We start from the raw sequence: 19,880 nt of genomic DNA, 5'->3' as shown, positions 1-19,880 counted from the left end.
AGTATATGAATGTTTTAAAGACTTCCATATGCACGAGTTTTTACACAGTTGCAAACACACAAGGTCTACCATGCTGTATCCTGGTTTTGACTTTTCTTTTTAGCACAGCATTTCCTCCTAATCATGATTCTCCTTGAAGAAAGGGACAATCTCATATATTTTTTATCCCCAGTCCAGTCCTTGGCACAAAACAGGCACAACTCTTAAAGGCACTGTAGATTGATTAGTAGTGGAAGCACCAATTGTGGATCCAGACAACCTGGGTTTGAATCCAGGATGCATCACTTACCAGCCAGTAAGTGTCTCTGTCCTGTAGTTTTCTCATCTACTAAAGGGGGACCCAGATAGCACCAGCCTTATATGGTTGTTGTAAGGATTAAGTACATAGCCCCTAGCATGTGCTAAGTACTCTGTTAATGTAAGCTTAATTGATTCTTTTTGAATTGGAGGAGGCAGTGTGTGGGTTAAAAGCACCAACCTTTGGAATTATACAGCCCTGAATTTGGTGCTGCCTCCTGCTGTGAGACCTTCATATGTCTTCTGACTTCCAAGTCTCCATCATTTCAATGGTGAAACAGATCAGTAATCGTACCCACCTTATGGAGTTGCTGTGAGGATGAGACAAAGTAATATAAACTAGACATTCAACAGGGTGCCTGGCAGCTAGGAAATATTTAATAAATGTGAGCCCAAATAATTACTATAGAGGGAATACAGGCTTGCTGTAACATATTGTGAGTCTATTCTCAGAGACAATCAGTGTTAGGAATTTGATGTGTCCTTCTAGACATTTGTTTTTCTCTTTTACAGTCATAAACATCTATGTGTGTAGGTTCAGTTGATGTTGCCACTTGGTCATATTTTCCTTCTTCCCTTTTTAACCCACTGGTGGCTTGGAGATTTTCCCTTTTATTTCTAATCTGGAAGTGGGGCCTGGCAGTAGGATGAGAAGAGAAAATGAAGGTTCTTTTCCCCTTTTTGCCAGCAGCATTGCCCCCGGGCACAGTGGGGTGTTTAGAGGCAGAAGGCTGGAGAGATCGTCATGGGATGCACACAGCTTCCTCTGCCATCCGGTTCCTTTGTATGCCTTCCACATTTCCAGGTGGAGATGTTGGGGGAGGTGCCTTTGTCACGTGATTAACTGCCACTTCTAGCTGTTTAAAAACATTTTAAATTTTTAAATCATTTTTCTCCCTTCCCTTTTCCCTTTTCTTCTCTTTCCGTTCCATCAGCCTGGCTTGCTCTTCTCATGACCAACTTTGTCCACTTACTTGGATTTCAGCTTGACTGTTACCCTCCCCCAAAAACATCTTCCCTGAAAAATTTATCCAAAGTAGGCATCTCCTTCCTCCAGTTATCCCCCTTTTCCCTGGGTGCCTTATGAACATTTCTGGCAATCTGAATTAATTATTGAATGTGCAAATGTGAGTATACATGATTTGTTCCCATCCACCAAAATCTCAGCTTTAGGGCACAAAAATCATGTATTTTTCCACTCCACGGAGCATCAGCGTCCTCTAGCCCAGTGCCAGCAACTAGTAATACCCAATAAAATTTGTTTAATGAGTGCATGGATCACTGTGCAACCATAAACACAGGGGTGTGCAATTTAAAACAAGCATTGCTATTCCCCATACTAAGTCAAAGAACAGGTTCAGGCCGAGTGCAGTGGCTCACACCTGCAGTCCCAGCACTTTGGGAGGCCAAGGTGGGCAGATCACCTGAGGTCAGGAGTTTGAGACCAGCCTGGCCAACATGGTGAAACCCTGTCTCTACTGAAATTACAAAAAAATTAGCCTGGTGTGCTGGCGTGCACCTGTAATCCTAGCTACTTGGGAGGCTGATGTGGAAGAATCACTGGAATCTGGGAGGCAGAGGTTGTGGTGAGCGGAGATTGTGCCACTGCATTCCAGCCTGGGCGACAGAGCGAGACTCTGCCTCAAAACAAAACAAAACAAAAAAATGGTACAGAGAGGCTGCATGACTTATTTATTGCATCAAGAGAACACATGTGGCTGGGCGAGGTGGCTTTCAGCTGTAATCCCAACACTTTGGGGGGCCCAGGCGTGTGGGTCACCTGAGGTCAGGAGTTCATGACCAGTCTGGCCAATACTTATGTCTTCTTTAATTTCTGTTTTGTAGATTGATTTAGTCCTAAGTATTTCACATTTTTTGCTGCCATTGTAAATAATATTTATTTCAAAACTTCAATTTCTAATTGTTGCTTCAGTACAGAAATAACAATTGATTTTTGTATATCAATTTGAATGATTATATATTTATTTTAATTTAAGTAGTTGAACTTAGCATAACATTGTCCATAATATTCCCTTATTATCCTTTTAATATCTGTAGTGATGTCACCTCTTTCATTCCTAATATTTGTAATTTATGCCTTCTATTCATTTTTGCCCCTTGTAAGTCTGGCTAGAGGTTTATCAATTTTATTGATTGTTGTCAAAGAAGTAGCTTTTGGTTTTAGTGATTTTGTCTATTATTTTTCTGTGTTCTACTTCATTGATTTCCACTTTTATCTTTATTATTTCCCTTCTCTGCTTACTTTGAGTTAATTTTCTCTTCTTTTTCTAGTTTCTTAAAGTGCAGGCTGAGGTCATTGATTTGAGAGCTTTCTTCTTTTCTAATACAGTCATTGAGGCTACGTATTTTCCTCTAAGTAACTGCTTTAGTTGCATCCCACAAATTTTGATACATACATTTCCTTCTCATTTACTTCAAAATGCCTTCCAGTTTTCTTTTTAATTTTTATCTTGACAATTGGACTATTTGGAAGTGTATTTAGTTTCCGAACATTTGGACATTTTTCAAATGTCTTTATTTCTAGATATCTTTAGTTTATTTGTAATTTGACTTCATTGTGGTTAGAGAACATACTTTGAATGACTAAAATTTTTTCAAATTTACCGAGACATGTTTTATGGTTCATAAAATTGTTTATCTTGGTGAATGCTCTATTGCATTTTAGAAAAATGTGTATTCTTCTGTTGTTGCCGAGTTGTTCTATAAATGTCATTTAGGTCAAGTCGATTGTTAGTGTTGTTCAGATCTCTAATGTACTTGCTGATTTATGTTCACTTGTTCTATCGATAATTGAGAAAGAAGTATTTAAAATGGCTGAATATAATTGTGGATTTGTCTATTTTTCCTTGAGATTTTTGTTTTGTTTTGTTTTGTGTGTTTTGAAACTCTGTTATTAGGTGCATATAGATGCATGAATATTTAGGATTGTCATGTACTCTAAAAGATTTGACCCCTTTATCATTATGACATGACTTTCTGTTTCCCTGGTAGTTTTTTTTTTTGCTCTAAAATCGACTTTGTTTGATATTAATATAGCCACTACAGCTTTCTATTGACTAGTGTTGTTATAGTATATATTTTCTCATCAATTTACTTCAAACCTATTTGTGTCTGTATATTTGGAGTGCCTTTCTTATAGGTAACATATAGTTGGGTCTTACTTTTTTTAATCTAACCTGAAAATCTCTTCCTTTTAATTGGAAGCGTTTAGTCCATTTACATTTAATGTGACTATTGATACAATAGGTTTGAGTCTTTCATCTTACCGCCTGTTTTCTATCTGCCTTATCTGTTCTTTGTTCCTTTTTTCTCTTGTCCTGACCTCTTTTGAGTAATTGAATTTTCTTGATGATTTGTTTTGTTTCCATTATTGGCTGGAACTTTTTGTTTTGTATTTTAGTGGTTGTTTTAAGGTTTGTAGTACATATCTAACTTAGCACAGTCTATCTTCAAGGGATGTTGTACTCTTTCATATATATAATAGTATAGATCCCATCTGGCATTTATGCTATGTTTATCATATTTACTTATGCATATTTTCTAAACTTCAAACTTTAAAAAATTTGTTAAAACTCAATTATCTTTCAAAAATGTTTAAATAATAAGAGAAATTTTATATATTTACTTTTGGTGCTCACCATTCCTTTGAGTAGATTCATATTTCTATCTGGTGTAAGTTTCCTTTTTCCTGAAAGGGCTTCTTTTAACCTTTCTTGCAGTGCAGCTTTCACATTTTTAATGTCTACAGTCATCTTTATTTTGCCTTCACATTGAAAGCATTTTTTGAAAAATATTTTTTCTAGATATATTCTAGGTGAATTTTTTTTCTTTCACTATTTTAAAGATATTGCTCCACTGTCTTTTTGCTTGCATTGTTTCTGAAGAGAAATCTGTCATCATACCTATCTTTGTGCCTCTTTATGTAACATGTTATTTTGCTTTGGCTCTTTTTCATATTTTCCCTTTACCATGGATTTTGAGTAATTTGATTATGATATGTTTTGTTGTATTTGTTTGTTTATACTTAAAACTTACTGAATCTTTTGGATCTGTGAGTTCAGTTTTTTTTTTTATTAGATTTGCAAACTTTTTGATCATTATTTTTTCAAAGATGTTTCTTTCCCCCTTCTCTCCTTTGAATTCTTTAATTATATATAATTATAATAACTGTGGAAGTTGTTCCACAGTTCAGATGCTCTTTTTCATTTTTACGTTTTTTCTGTCTGTGTTTCACTCAAGATTGTTTCTATTGCTCTTTGAATTCATGATCTTTCTTTTGGAATATCTTTGGTTAATCTCAGCCTGTATCTATTTTATTTCAGACACCGTAGTTCTCACCTCTAGAAGTTCTGTTTGGATCTTTCAAAATATATTCCATGTTTCTACTTAACTTTTTGAACATATGCAATGCAGTTGTAATAACTGATTTTATGTCCTTGTCTTCTAATTCTAACATCTGTGTCTGTTTTGGGTCAGTTTCAACTGATTGATTTTTCTCCTCATAATCTGTATTTTCCTTCTTTTTTTGCATGCTGGTCGTCTTTGATTGGATGCCAGACATAGTTAGCTGTTGGATATTTCTGCATTCCTATAAACTTAGAGATTTTTCTTTTTCTGAAATGCAGTTGTTGTTGGAAACAGATTGAATCTTTTGGATATTGCTTTTAAGACTCGTTAGATGAGATCAGAGTAGTGTTTAGTTTAGGGCTAATTGTTCCCCACTAGTGAGGCAAGACCCTCTTGAGTACTCTAAGTTACGAAGTTTTCGGTTCGGCTTGTAGATGATTTCTGGCTTAATGGGAATGCTTGCTACTGTTCCTTCTAATCCTTCAAATGGCCTCTCTTTGTCTTGGAAAGTTCCCTATGCATATGAGCCAATCAGTACTTTGCTGAATACTCAAGGAAGACTTTTGACAAATCTTCAGGTTCTTCAGGTTCCTCTCCAGGGTCCTCTCCAGCACCCTGTCCTGCAAACCCTAGCTGTTTTGGGCTTTTGGGAACCTAGCTTCTCAACTCAGGAAGACCACTGGGCTCTTCCTGGTTTCTCCCTTCCGGGTATTGTGTCTGGAACATCTCTCAAGGCTAATGCTAGGGAAGTCCTAGGCCTTACCTCATTTATTTTTAATCTCTCGGGGACTGCCATTGTTTGTTACCTGAAGTCCAGTGTACTGAAAATCATTGTTTCATATATTTTTGTGGGTTTTTTTGTGGTTGTTTCAGGCAAAAGAGTAAATCAAGTCTTGGTTACACGTCTTGGCTGGAAGCAGACGTCCCCTAGAGCCTAAAGTTTTTAAGGCTATCCAGGTAATTTATGTTGGAGCTTGAAATAAAATCTCACTTTATTATGCCATATTTCAGTTCTTGTTCCACTGTTATTGCAGATTTCTGTTAATGTGAATACTATATGGTGTTTTTTCATCTGGATTTTTAGAGACAATGGCCTATTTCCCTACAAGAATTTTGTTCTGAGAAGAGGATGTGTTCTATTCTCTTTTATAAATATGAGACACTGCAAATAGCAAGGGCTGAGCAAGATATCATTGTTGTAATTTTATCAATCTTAGGGATTTGAGAGCTCTCTAAAACACTTTAGAAAATATGCAGCATTGTTAGCAGCCATTTCATGTTCCACATTGCATTATTCTTTTCATAATTGGGTTCTTAAAATACATGCTTGATGAATAATCAGTTCCATCTCCCACTTTCAATTATATTTACTGTGTAGCATTTCCCAAGGGAACTATTAAAAACACACACACTCATTAGCTCCATCAAATATTTTTACAAAATAAAATTGATATCTCTTTCCCCCAAGGTTTTTTTTACTTAGGGATAAGAGTCCTAACAAAAGCATGGCAGAGGCAGTATGAGAGTTTGCCGAATAATCTCAGAGTGGTAAACCTTTTCTGCTCTTAATGAATTTTCTCCTTAGACAGAGATGGACTTTGTTGAGTCTGAGTAAAAGTTTTAAAACATCTTCTGCTGAAGGGCTAATTGCTCATTTTCAAATGCATCATCTCAGGACATTTCTGCAGGAAAATGTATAGCTTTAATGATGAAATTATTTTTTCTTCATAAGAGCCTTAGATTGCTAACTCGTAAAGCGATCCTCATCCAGTGCCATGGTTCTCAACCCCATCTTCATATCAGCATCACCTGAGAGGATTTAAAAGATGTCAATGCCAAGAGTCCCCACTCAGACCAATTAAATCAGTATCTCTGGGCAGAAAGCCTGAGCATCTGTATGTTTTAAAACTCTCCTGGTAATTTTGGTTTGCAGCAAGGATTGAAAACCACAGAGGTAGTGAAAAAGCCCTCATTTTACACATGAGAAAGTGGAAGTTCACAAGGGGTAGGTAGTTACCTAATGGTATGCTGAGAAAGAGAAATACTATGCAACACGTTTACACTCCCTGCCTTGCATGCAAGGCACTGTAATAGGTGCTTTAAAGACATTTTAGAAAAACTTTTAGGCCGGGCGTGGTGGCTCACACCTGTAATCCCAGCACTTTGGGAGGCCAAGATGGGTGGATCACTTGACGTCAGGAGTTTGAGACCAGCCTGGCCAATATGGTGAAACTGCATCTCTACCAAAAAATACAAAAATTAGCCGGGCATAGTCATGTGTGCCTGCAGTCTCAGCTACTTGGGAGGCTGAGGTGGGAGAATCGCTTGAACCGGGGAGGTGGAGGTTGCAGTGAGCAGAGATGGTGCCACCGCCCTCCAGCCTGGGCAACACAGTGAAACCCTGTCTCAAAAAAACAAAACCAAACAAACAGACAAACAAACAAAAAACAACAACAACAACAAAAACAAAAAAATCTTTTAAATTCATGGGTACACGTGCAGGCTTGTTACACAGGTAAACTTATGTCTTGGGGGTTTGTTATACAGATTATTTCATCACCCAGGTATTAAGCCTAGTACCCAAAAGTTATTTTTCCTTATCCTCTCCCTCCTTCCACCTTCCACCTGCTGAGAGGCCCCAGTCTGCCTTGTTCCCCTCTATGTGTCCATGTGTTCTCATCATTTAGCTCCTACTTGTGAGTGAGGAGATACAGTATTTGGTTTTCTGTTCCTGCATTAGTTTGCTAAGGATAGTAGCCTCCAGCTCCATCCATGTCCCTGCAAGGGGCATAATCTCATTCTTTTTTATGGCTGCATAGTGTTCCATGATGTATGTGTACCACAGTTTTTTAATCCAGTCTATCATTGATGGGTATTTAGGTTGATTCCATGTCTTCGCTATTGTGAATAATGCTGCAGTGAACATACACGTGCATATGCAAAGACATTTCTTATTCAGACATATACACACACACACACATATATATATAATACAAACATATATAATTAGATCATTATAAGGGCTGAATACACACACACACACACACACACACACACACACACACATATATATATATCCTATTTTACAGTCAAGGGAATGGAGGCTTACAAATGCTGAATAACTTGTCTAGGGTCATATTGCTAGAAACTTGTGTGCAAATCTGTTTTCTGATCCCTAACACAATGCTTTTCTCATTAAACTTCTCTGTGTGTATTGTCACTGGAATTTCCTTATAACCCTATTCACAGAGAGGCATCTTGGGGTTCTACCCACTGTATTTAGCCAGTGACACGTCAACGGCTGGAGCTTCTCATAGTGTCTGTTTGTTGCAGGTGTTTGATGTTTGTTGATTTTAAATAAAAGAAAACCTAAGTCCCATCAACTTAAACAAAAAGGGAGCACAGTCACTTAACGTCATTTGGAAATCTTGATATCCTACATTTAGGTGCTCAAATCCTGTTGAACCGAGAGAGTTCCCTGACCCCACTGAATGATGTGTGACAGGGGTGTGGCTTGTCTTTTCGGTCACTGCTGATGTTCAAACCCCTTACAGGAGGAAGAGCACACAGATGGACAGGTGCAGAGCCCAAGTGGGGGTGTGTTACTGTGTGCCCTTTTAGCCTTGCTGTCTGTGGATGGCTTAAGTGTTAACCAGCTCAGTGGACCCTCCGACTTTCTGCAAGGACAGAGGGCCAGTGTGACAGCTTTCTGTATCCTGAGCCCATGTCCAGCATTCCAGAAGAATCAGGTCACACACAGACTTGGAGGATGAATGCAGGGGTTTTATTGAGTGGTAGAGGTGATTCTCAACAGGATGGATGAGGAGCTGATGGGGGGACGGAATGGGAAGATGATCTTCTCCTGGAGTTTGACTGTCCCGTGGTGGCCGAACTCCTCTCCAGCCACCCCCAGCCAAACTCCTCTCAGTGCTCAGGCGCTTCTTCTTTTTTCTCTTCCTCTGTCACACCATCCTGTTGTTCATCTACTTGTCTCCTTTTCTGTTCGTCTGCTTCTTGAGCCTGCGCTTGGGGTTTATATGGGTACAGGATAGGAGGCGTGGTGGGCCAAAAGGCAACTTTTGGGGTGTGAAAACAGGAATATCTGTTCTTACTTAGGGCTGCAGGTATCCAGCCTTGAGGGTGAGGCCTTTGCTGGGAACTGCCCTCTTCTACCCAGTATTTTCCTGTCTCCTGTCCATATCACTATGGTAGAAAGTCTTGTTTATCCCCATTCTTTAATTTTCCCGTGTATTGGCTATGGGTTCATGAATGATATTCATGGGCCCTGATTGACTGGATTTGAGTAACGTGCCTACTCTTAAACCAATCATCATGTGGGAGGGAATGCAGTGGTGGTACTGGCCAGATTTGATGCCCTGACTGCCTCTGGAGCCAAAGAGATGGTGGTGTCAGGTCCATAAAACCTCATGGACCTAAGAGGGAGAGAAGAGATTCCTTTAGAAGAAAGTAGGGTGGCAACACTGTTAATAGAAGCAAATAGATTCTGGAAAGGCAAAACAATGAGTGCCCAAGGCATTGCACTAGGGGGCATCTGATTAAGCTTTGACAACTTTCTCTCAAGAGGGCTCAATTGTCAGTCCAGACAATAGTCAGCTCTCCTCTTCTCCCAACTTACCTGCCCACGACTTTGGAAATCCATCTCTCCCAGGGCCCACAGAAGCACTTTATCAGACTAGAATGTCATTGACATTAATCCATATGTCAATCACTCCCTCCTTTCTGCGCTGAGACAGAGATAAGAAGGCACAGGGACTCTGTTTTCTGATAGGGTTTCCAACATTACAAGATCAAGGTTTGCTTAAGGCTCCTGTGTGTGTGCGTGCGTGCGTGCGTGTGCGTGTGTGTGTGTGTGTGAGAGAGAGAGAGAGAGGGATATGGGGGTGGAGCCCAAGCTTGTCCTTGGTATTACAACAGTGTCAGTCTCCTCAGGCTTCCTCTGGGAAGAAGCAAAGGATTCTGAGGACTGAGCATATTTTATAAGCCAAGCAAAGAGATTCCACTGACTCTGAGCTTAAAGCCACAGCCTAATCTGTCAGATGAGCAAACTGGGGCCAGTTTGCTCAAGGCTAGTCAGGTCTTACGAGGCTTTATGAACTCTCATAATGCAAGGCACAGAGCCTGTGGGCTGTGTGTGTCCCTGCATCCCTATAAAACCAGAATTGCTTAAAGCCCCATCAGGTAAAGGGAAATCAGTGAATCTTGTCTGTTTCCTACATGACCTGCTGGGAATGTTGCTGATTCATACAGTTCTTCTTTTTTTTATTTTTATTTTTGAGATGGAATTTTGCTCTTGTTGCCCAGGCTGAAGTGCAATGGTGCGATCGTGGCTCACCGCAACCTCTGCCTTCCAGGTTCAAGCTGTTCTCCTGCCTCAGCCTCCCGGGTAGCTGGGATTACAGGCGTGTGCCACCACACCTGGCTAATTTTGTATTTTTAGTAGAGATGGGGTTTCTCCATATTGATCAGGCTGGTCTCGAACTCCTGACCTCAGGTGATCCACCAGCCTTGACCTCCCAAAGTGCTGGGATTACAGGTGTGAGACACCACGCCCGGCCTCATATGGTTCTTAAAAATATGACAGAGTGACAGAGACAGAGACAGAGAGACAGAAAGAGAGAGAGGAGAGAAATTAGGGTTGTGGCCAGCTATAGTGGCTCATATATGTGTTCCCAGTGCTTTGGGAGGCCGAGGTGGGAGTATTGCTTGAGTTCAGGAATTCAAGACAAGCCTAGGCAACAAAGTGTGATCTTGTATCAAATGTTTTTTTTTGATTAGCTGGGCATGGTCGTGCAAACCTGTAGTCCCAGCTACTCTGGAGTGGGAGGATTGTTTGAGCCAGAAGTTTGAGGCTGCAGTGAGCTATGATCACACCACTGCACTCCAGGTTGAGTGGCAGAGTCAGAACTCATCTCTGTCTCTAAAGAGAATAAAAATAAATTGTAAAAAGAAATTGGGGATCATCGTGGCGGACGGGAGGTAGGACTAGATTACGGCTCCAACTTGGACAGACAGAGCAGGGTGCGGAGGCTCACCTCGTGAATTTTAGCTCCAGATCAACTTCAAGAACAAACCAGCAATCCCAAGAGGACCCACAGACCTTCTGAGGGAAGTGGACTGCTGCTTCAGGACCCAGGAGACACCCCAAATACTCAACTGCAGCAAGATCCGCACAAGGAGAGTCTGAGGTCAGACATGTCTAGCCCTGCCCCCAACTGATGGTCCTTCCCTAACCCCCCTGGTAGGAAAAAAAAAAAAAAACCCCACAACAAACCCTTCTATACAGTGTTTTAGGCAAGGATTTCATGACCAAGAACCCAAAAGCAAATGCAATAAAAACAAAGCTAAATAGTTGGGACTTAATTAAACTGAAGAGCTTTGGCACGCAAAAGGAACAGTAAGCACAGTAAACAGACAACCCACTGAGTGGGAGAAAATCTTCACAATCTGTACTTCTAACAAAGGACAAATATCCAGAATCTACAAAGAACTCAAACAAATCAGTAAGAAAAAAACAAACAATTCCATCAAAAAATGGGCTAAGGAAGTGAATAGACAATTCTCAAAAGAAGATACACAAATGGCCAACAAACATATGAAAAATGCTCAACATCACTAATGATCAGGGAAATGCAAATCAAAACCACAATGTGATACCACCTTACTACTGCAAGAATGGCCCTAATCAAAAAATCAAAAAACAGTAGATGTTGGCGTGGATGCAGTGAACAGGGAACACTTCTACACTGCTGGTGGGAATGTAAACTAGTACAACCACTATGGAAAACAGTGTAGAAATTCCTTAAAGAGCTAAAAGTAGAGCTGCCATCCAGCAATCCCACTACGGGGTATCTACCCAGAGGAAAACAAGTTACATGAAAAAGATACTTGCAGTTTATGGCATAACAATTTGCAGTTGCAAAATCATGGAACTAATCCAAATGCCCATCAATCAACGAGTGGATAAAGAAACTGTGGTCTATTTATATGATGAGATACTACTCAGTCATAAAAAGGAATGAATTAACGGCATTTGCAGCGACCTGAATGAGATTGGAGACTATTATTCTAAGTGAAGTAACTCAGGAATGAAAAACCAAACATCGTATCTTCTCACTGATATGTAGGAGCTAAGCTGTAAGGATGCAAAGGCCTAAGAATGATACAATGGACTTTGGAGACTTAGGGGGAATGGTAGGAGAGGGGTGAAGGATAAAAGACTACAAATATAGTGCAGTGCATACTGCTCTGGTGATGGGTGCACCAAAACCTCACAAATCACCGCTAAAGAACTTAGTCATGTAACCACATTTCACCTGTACTGCAATAACTTATGGAAAAATAAAAATCTTTTAAAAATTTACGAATAAGAAACTGGGGTTGATGTCTGAGGACTCATAGGAACTTGGGCACACCCAATGACACAGTTACTCTGACCATTTGATGAATAACAGCACCATCATCATTTATTGCTCCAGTGATAAACGCATATGGCTCCTGGAAGTGTGTTTTGAGACACAGTTTTAAGAGAAGTGAGCAGCGTAGTGACAATGCTGTTTTGAATTGAAGCAACGGAAGCCTGGGCCTTATAAATGCTGGCTAGAGCTGGAAGGGGTTCCTGCTCATGAATCAGACCACAGTAATCTGGGGAGACAGTGACCAAACATGGGTGAGTAATCAAAAGGCATTGAGGATATTTAGCTCATGGTCATGGAGTGTTCTAGGAGGTAAGAAAAGTAAGAAAGCAAGGCATTTAGATAGTCAGAAAATTAGGCATATTAAAATGTTGATGGGGTGGACGAGATTTATATACAAAATGTTCAGCACAGTTAACAGACAATAGGATGGGAAATGGAAATAACTCAATTATTTCCCAACTGTATAACAGCAGAGGATTAAATCAGTTATGATGCATTCATTTATATGCTGTTATGTAGCCATCACTAATGATACTGTGAAGAATTTGCAATAAAATGGGGGAATACTCTTGATTCATGAAAATGAGCAGGTACAAACATAGTTCATGATCTCAGTCACACGCCTGGCTCCATTTGACAGTTCCATAATTTTCTTTTCCCTTTCTCATGGACACAATAAAAACATTTGTTCTTATGCTTATGAAGTCAGTACAGCTGCATCGTGGAAATTTTAGAAAGCGTAGACAAGTACAAATAAAGGGAAAATAGAAACAACCCACAATTCCATTACTTAATGACAACTGCTGCCAACGTTTTAGCGCACTTCCTTTTAGTTGTTGTTTTTTTTTCTTTTTGAGTGTGTTACTCTAGCTTTCTCTTCTTGAGAATCTTTGGGAACGCTCCTGCCTTTAAAGTTAACATAGCTTGAGCATCTATTTCTCAACCCATGAGTAGTTGAGTGCCCTAAAAAGGTATCTGTTGAGTTAGTAAATTCCCTCTATCTACTCACTATTCTGCCTCCTAGGATCTATCACCCCAAATGGGACATAGTGGCACCTTTCCTTTTATCTTCTCGGAAAAGCTGTGATGTGAAAAAGGTCTAGGATAAACTGTGGTTAATTGCAAAAAGTGTTAAACATCAGTCTTGAGATTCATTGACTGTTTTCCACCATGGAGAATTACTTATTTTACTTACTGTCATGCTTCTCTGCAAGTTCTAGCCTCCCGCCATCCCAATTGCTGTCTTGATCAACCAGCATATGATTTAGTAATTTTTGTTAGTATAATAAACAATCTAATTCTCTTTTTGTTTCATTCCATCTAGACTTATACAAAGAGCCTTGAATCTCACATTCAAAAATTACTATTCAGTTGTTCTACTAAACCAAAGAGAAGTTATCTCCCCAGTATATATTCTTATGTTCTTTAGAACAACCAAGTTTTCCTTTTTGAATTTATGGATATGCATGTGTATATATGTATGTGTATATGTGTGTGTATATATATGTGTACACATATACACACGTACATAAAATATATGTCTGCAAAGCACACAAATATGAGATATATATGTTGTGTGCATAACTATGAATTTTGATGGAACATTAACATATGTTGTACTTTTTAACTGATTTTTCACCTACTGTATTTCATAGTATCTAGGATGCCACCAAATATAATATGCTCCATTTTTTATATAGTGTTAAGGAAGAAAAAACAACCTTGCCAAGAAAACTATGGCATGCCATTGATTATAAGACACACTTTGACTTCAACAATGTTATAATGTGAAAACCTGTGCATCTCAGGATAAGTGAAAGAGGATATCAATTAGCTATTGCCATAATAAAAGTAGATTTAAAAAGGACACACAATTCAGCGGCATACAATAATAAGAAACTGTTTATTGCTCTCGCATCTATAGGCTCGTTGAGGGGTGGCGTGCGGCAATACGGCTTGGAGCTGGGTCTCCACCAAATCTCATGTTGAACTGTAGTCCTCTGTGTTGGAGGTGGGGCCCCGTGGGAGGTGATTGGATCACGGGGGTGGATTTCTCATGAATGGTTTAGCACCATCCCCTTGGTGCCGTTTTCATGATAGTGAGTTCTCATGAGATCTGGTTGTTTAAGGGGGTGCAGCATCCCGCCTTCCCACTCCCTTTGCTCTCTCTTGCTCCTGCTCCTACCGTGTGAGACACTTCATCTCTGCTTTGCCTTCTGCCATGATCGTAAGTTTTTGGAGGCCTCCACAAAAGCCAAGGAGATGCCAGCATCATGCTTCCTGTACAGCCTGTGAAATCATGAGCCAATTAAACCTCTCTTCTTTATAAATTACCCAGTCTTAAGCATTTCTTCATAGCAGTGCAAGAATGGACTAATACAGGCAATCTTCTCTAGGTCTGCCATTTTGGGACCCAGATCAAAGGGGCAGTGGACACTATGGTATGTTCTTCACATGACAGATCTGTGGAGTATAACAGAGCAAGCCCAACAAAGCAAGTATGTTGTGAGCCTCTGTTTGCATCATGTATTGCTAATATACCACTAGCCAAAGCAAGTTGCACAGCCAATCCCAAACTCAAGGTATGTGTTTGGGGACATGCCTTCCACTCGTTATGTCAAGGTTGTGGTTATATAACGTACTACAGTGAAGCATTGAAGCATCAAGACCGATAATTCGATCAATAAGACATATCAAACATTTTCTGTCTTGTGTTTTATGCCCTTTTGTAACCCACCTAGTATGGTTTTTGGAATAAAGTAGATCATAACATAAATGTGCAAGGGAACAAGAAGGAAGGAAGCATCCCAAAATGTTAACAATGGTTGTCTCGGAGAGGTGGGATGACAGATGGTTTTTATTTGCTTCTTTGTCCCTGCGATTTCTCTAAGTTTTCTGAGTAGGTGTTATTTTTTAAAGTCAGGCAATAAACCTGCACCCACATAATTCATTACTTCCTTTAAAAAATGTACGTAGGAGAGTAGCTATGGAGAGAAATAATCAGTTAATTCAGAGAAAATTCAGAAGAAGACATTGGTTTGGGGGTAAGATGGGATCAATATAAATTATTAGGTTTACCAATGTTAGAGGGATTGGAGGTCTGAGGGGGATAACTCAGAAAAAAGTGTTTTGACCCTGAGGAATAAGGCACTAGCATAGTTATCAGAACTGGTGGGCCAGATTGGAACTGGGTTTATGAAGCAGGTTCACACCTTAAAGATGGATGCCAAGGTTCAGAACAAGTCTGCTAGGAAGACGAACGCTATGCTCAGCTTTAGTATTTGTGTGTGTGTGTGTGTGTGTGTGAGAGAGAGAGAATTATTACTTCAAAAATTTCTTGTTTATAATGTTTGTGGGTACATACTAAACGTATCTATTTATTAAATGCATCTCTTTATGCGTTACACAAGATGTTCTGATCCAGGCATGCAATACATAATAGTCACATCATGGAGAATGGGGTATCCATCCCCTCAAGCATTTATCCTTTGAGTTACAATCAATTATGTTCTTGGCTGTTTTAAAATGTACAATTAAATTATTATTGACTCTAGTCACCCTGTTGTACTATCAAATACTGGATCTTATTCATTCTTTCTAACTTTTTTTTTTTTTGCACCCATTAACCATCCCTACCACCCTTCTCAGCCCCTGCTAACCATCCCTCCACTCTACGTCTATGATTTCAATTGTTTTGATTTTTAGATTTCACAAATAAGTGGAAACATGTGATGTTTGTCTTTCTGCGCCTGGCTTATTCCACTTAACGTAATGACCTCTAGTTCCATCTGTGTTGTTGGAAATGACAGGATCTCATTCTTTTTTATGGCTGAATAGTGCTCCATTGTGTATAATCAGCCTCAGTATTGAGCCTGGGTCCCTTGCGTCCTTCCCACCTCAAGTGAGAATTACATCTAGAAATGAAGGTGGTCTGAACTTAGAGGTGGAACAAAGGGACTTTGGTTGTGAGCAGTCAGTAGGAAGAAGCTGAGCAGGACCTGTCAAATATCTATTTATAAGCAAGTGGCAGCCAAACCCTGAGGACCTCCAGAACAGTGGTTCTGAAACTTCATTGTGTATCACAATTACCTGGTGAGGGGTGAAACTACAGATTGCTAAGCCTACATCTGAGATGTGACCTGAAAATCTGCAAATAAGTGCCCAGGTGATGGTGATGTCACTGGTCTGGGGACCACATTTTGAGAACCACCACAACAAGACAATCATTCTCAACTTGCTTTCAATTGGTATAACCAGGAGAGCTTTAAAATATCCCAAAGCCTACACTGCACCCCAAGCCAATTAAACCAGAATCTAGGGGTGGGACTCAGTCATCAGTATTTTTTTTAAAGCTCCCAAGGTGAATACAATGTGCAGCCAACGTTGAAAGCTTCTGCTGTAAGGAGAATTAATTTAATCTATTTAACTACTGAGTACATTGGCAGTAGATACTAAATTAGCTCATCACCAATCACCACCCCTTTCTCCATGGACCAAGGAGTTGAAATTGTGCCTGTGGAAGTCTCCCGGAAGAGTGAAGCTTAAAACTTGGAATTCAAACACCTTCCTGGATCCCAAAGAAATTCAGGAAAGCCCTTGACACTCAGTTGAGCAGAGACTGAGGAGAAAGATACAGAATCTTAACCTGGTTATGTCCACATCAGAGAGGGACAAAGGCTATGGTCAAATGTAGGATGCTTTTGTTGAAAAGCAAAGTTGTAAAAGATGCTGTCATCTTAAACACTATGTAGTATGAGCTTGGTGGGTGCAGGGGCATTGTTGACCTTCTAAGTCATCTCTGTAGGTCTTCAGAGTTACCATGGAAGGACCAAAGCTATGCCATATGAACTACCTCTAGATCTGCATAGCTTCAGTGAGGGGGGGAAATCTGACATAGGACTTGTCCCCTTTCTCTCTCCTCTCTGAGATTTTTGTGCATCCAACCCAGGTATCCACCAAGCCCCATTCTCAGGAGTGTTTTTTATCTGAGATGGCAGCTAGCTCTTTTCTGAGGCATTTGTTTAAAACATGCCTTTTCCCATGGGGGAAGTCTTACACCTTTTTACCTTGATAAAGTATGTCCTGGGAATCAGAAAGACTTGTAGTGTAGAAGTGGCTCTTTAGTGGTGAGATTTGTCAACTAAAAATAAAATCGTAAGCCCCTCACCAACTCAGTAGACACCTCCGTGTGGCCGAGGCGACAATACCTTACAAACTTAGTTCCTAGTTTTGATGGGATAGAATGTTAGACACGCTCCTTTTGCCCTCTCCCTTCTGGAGTTTAGACACAACAACTGACCCACATTAATGTTAAAATAGAGACCATAAGACTGACAGAGGAGACTCTGTGACAACAAGACACCAAATTATAAGTAGGACCTAAGGCCATGTGCATCAGGCAAGGGTTGAGTCACGCACCCCTACACTTAAAAGACAGGTTTTTCTTTTTCTTTAACAGCTAAACAAGCACTGGCCTCAAGATACGCAATATTAAAACAATTACGCTCATCCAGCTGGCAGATGCTGATTAACTGACCCCCTGTTTCACCAGCCACAACTACAGCTTGGATTGGAGAAAGAACTGATTTCAGTAACTTTCTCCTGTAAAAAGACCACTGACCATGGACTAGTTCTGGACAATTTACAGAGATTGTGGACTCGTACGCTTTCATGTCCTGAAAAGACCCTTTGATGCGTAGGGCCTAATTATAATACAGTTAAATGTTGAATCTTCCCTGCAAAGTGAACATGGGTCATACGTCACATGCATGTTTGTTAAACGCACATGCATCAGGACCTCCTTCATGAATATTCATAGTTCCTCCTTTAACCTGTTGAATATGTATGTTTAGCCAAACTATTTAGCATAAATCTCTAAATCTCTATATCTCTTGCCTCAACCCCTTTTTCAAAGTGCTTGTCTCTGGGCTATTGGCCAGAGGCTGTGCTTCTCAGCCTGTGGAATGGTCACTTTGCAGGCTGTAACCCTTTACAATAAATACAACCTCCTTCTCTTCTTTTCTAAATTTATATATTGTGATTTTTTTTTTAAGCTGACATTACAGACTTGGGGGTAGAATGGGAACTGCCTCCAAAGACTTTGTTATTGGCTGAATTCTATATCCCCAAAAGTCTTATGTTGAAGTCCTGACCCCCAGTACCTCAGACTGTGAATATATTTAGTGATATGGTCTGTAAAGAGGTAAAAAAGTTAAAAATGAGGCTATCAGGGTGAGCCCTAATTCAATCAGACTGTCTTATAAGAAGAGTTTAAGACCCACACATACACAGAGAGAAGATGACCATCTAGAAGCTAAGGAGGGAGGCATCAGAAGAAACCAATTCTGCTGACACCTTGATCTCAGACTTCCAGCCTCTGGACTTGTGAGACAATAAAAGTCTATTGTTTAAGCCACCAGTCTGTAGTACTTTGTTATGGCAACACCAGCACACTAATACAGATTTCAATAGATGGCTTGTTAAGGAGAGATTCAAATTATCTTCCAGAGGACTGAACCAGGTGAATGGAAATTACAGGTAGGTGGGTTAGGCTCAAAATAAATACAGTTGAACATTCTTGACTGACTGCAGCTAATATAGATAGTAGCTATTATTTGTTGCCATTTGCTTTGTAACTGGGAAAGTAAATATTTTGAGGGCGGGGGACAATGGGGGTTGGAAGGCTGAAGTGTGGGGCAGGAGAATGGAGGGGAATGGAATGATGTTTGTTTTTGGTTGAGTGCCCTGGGCTTATTTTGAACCCCTATGAAAAAAGTTTAGATGCAGAAGTTGAAAAAAATAAGAAAGACCATCCTGGGTGTGGTAGCTCACACCTGTAATCCCAGCTCTTTGGGAGGCTGAGGTGGGCGGATTGCTTGAGACCAGGTGTTTGAGACTAGCCTGGGCAACATGGTGAAACCCTGTCTCTAAAAAACAAAAAATAAAAAAAAAAAGAAAAACTAAGACAGACTTGATGTAATGTATTTTAAGTACTTTCTTGGCATAATGCCTTGTACTTGGAAACACTCCAAAATGTTAGGTACCAGTTTGTTCTCTACCCACTTCTCCTCCTATATCTTTGTAGCAGACAACTGTCTGAGGGTCTTACCAGTTGGCAAAAGTTTTCCTTGCTAGGGAAACTTTCCATCCCATTAAAAAAATCACAGGGGCAAATCCCAATAGCTATGGTGGTACCATGTGATCTGAGCCCTCTGGCTGCAGCTGATTGGACCAAGAGTGTCCATGTGACCCCAGCTGGGCTAATCGTAGTCTCTTCCCAGGGAATTTGGAAGATTTTAGCTTCGATCAAGCTGGTCTGTTGCAGCTCAGGAGCAGAGGCACGCCCCCAACCCTGACCCTTTTTTTTTCTGTTTTTCTATGTATTGTGCATGTTTGCAGGGAGAGAATGACTCTGAATGACTCTGAAGCACAGGTGAGAGGTGGAAAGACACTGGCTACTGATGGATTTTCATTTGCCGGCCTCTTTCTGTAGCCTAACTACATTCCTGCCCTTGGGTAAGTTCTGAGTACTTACAACGTGATTAATTCCCATTTGACTTAAGTCCTTACTTTATTGTTTTTCCTTGATGATTGCACTTTATTATTATTTTTTCCTTCAACTTTTATTTTAAGTTCAGGGGTACATGTGCAGGATATGCAGGTTTGTTACAGACTAAATGTGTGCCATGGTGGTTTGCTGCACAGATCATCCCATCACCCAGGTATTAACCCCAGCATCCATTAGCTATTCTTCCTGATGCTCTCCCTCCCCCGATCCCA

General features: G+C 40.2%; 1 protein-coding gene across 1 annotated transcript in view; it reads left to right on the top strand.

Moving 5' to 3' along the window:
- The window catches only part of LOC135968933 (uncharacterized), an 81,549-nt gene extending 61,932 nt beyond the window's left edge, over positions 1-19,617 (top strand). The window contains exon 4 of the mRNA XM_065537588.1: positions 19,500-19,617. Coding sequence (XP_065393660.1) covers positions 19,500-19,510 — 11 coding nt within the window. The 3' untranslated portion in view covers positions 19,511-19,617. The remainder of the gene's footprint in view (positions 1-19,499) is intronic.
- The last annotated feature ends 263 nt before the right edge of the window (positions 19,618-19,880 follow it).

This window comes from Macaca fascicularis, chromosome 20 (genome assembly GCF_037993035.2).
Source record: "Macaca fascicularis isolate 582-1 chromosome 20, T2T-MFA8v1.1".
Lineage (NCBI taxonomy): Eukaryota > Metazoa > Chordata > Mammalia > Primates > Cercopithecidae > Macaca > Macaca fascicularis.
This window is presented reverse-complemented; position numbering and strand designations above follow the sequence as displayed.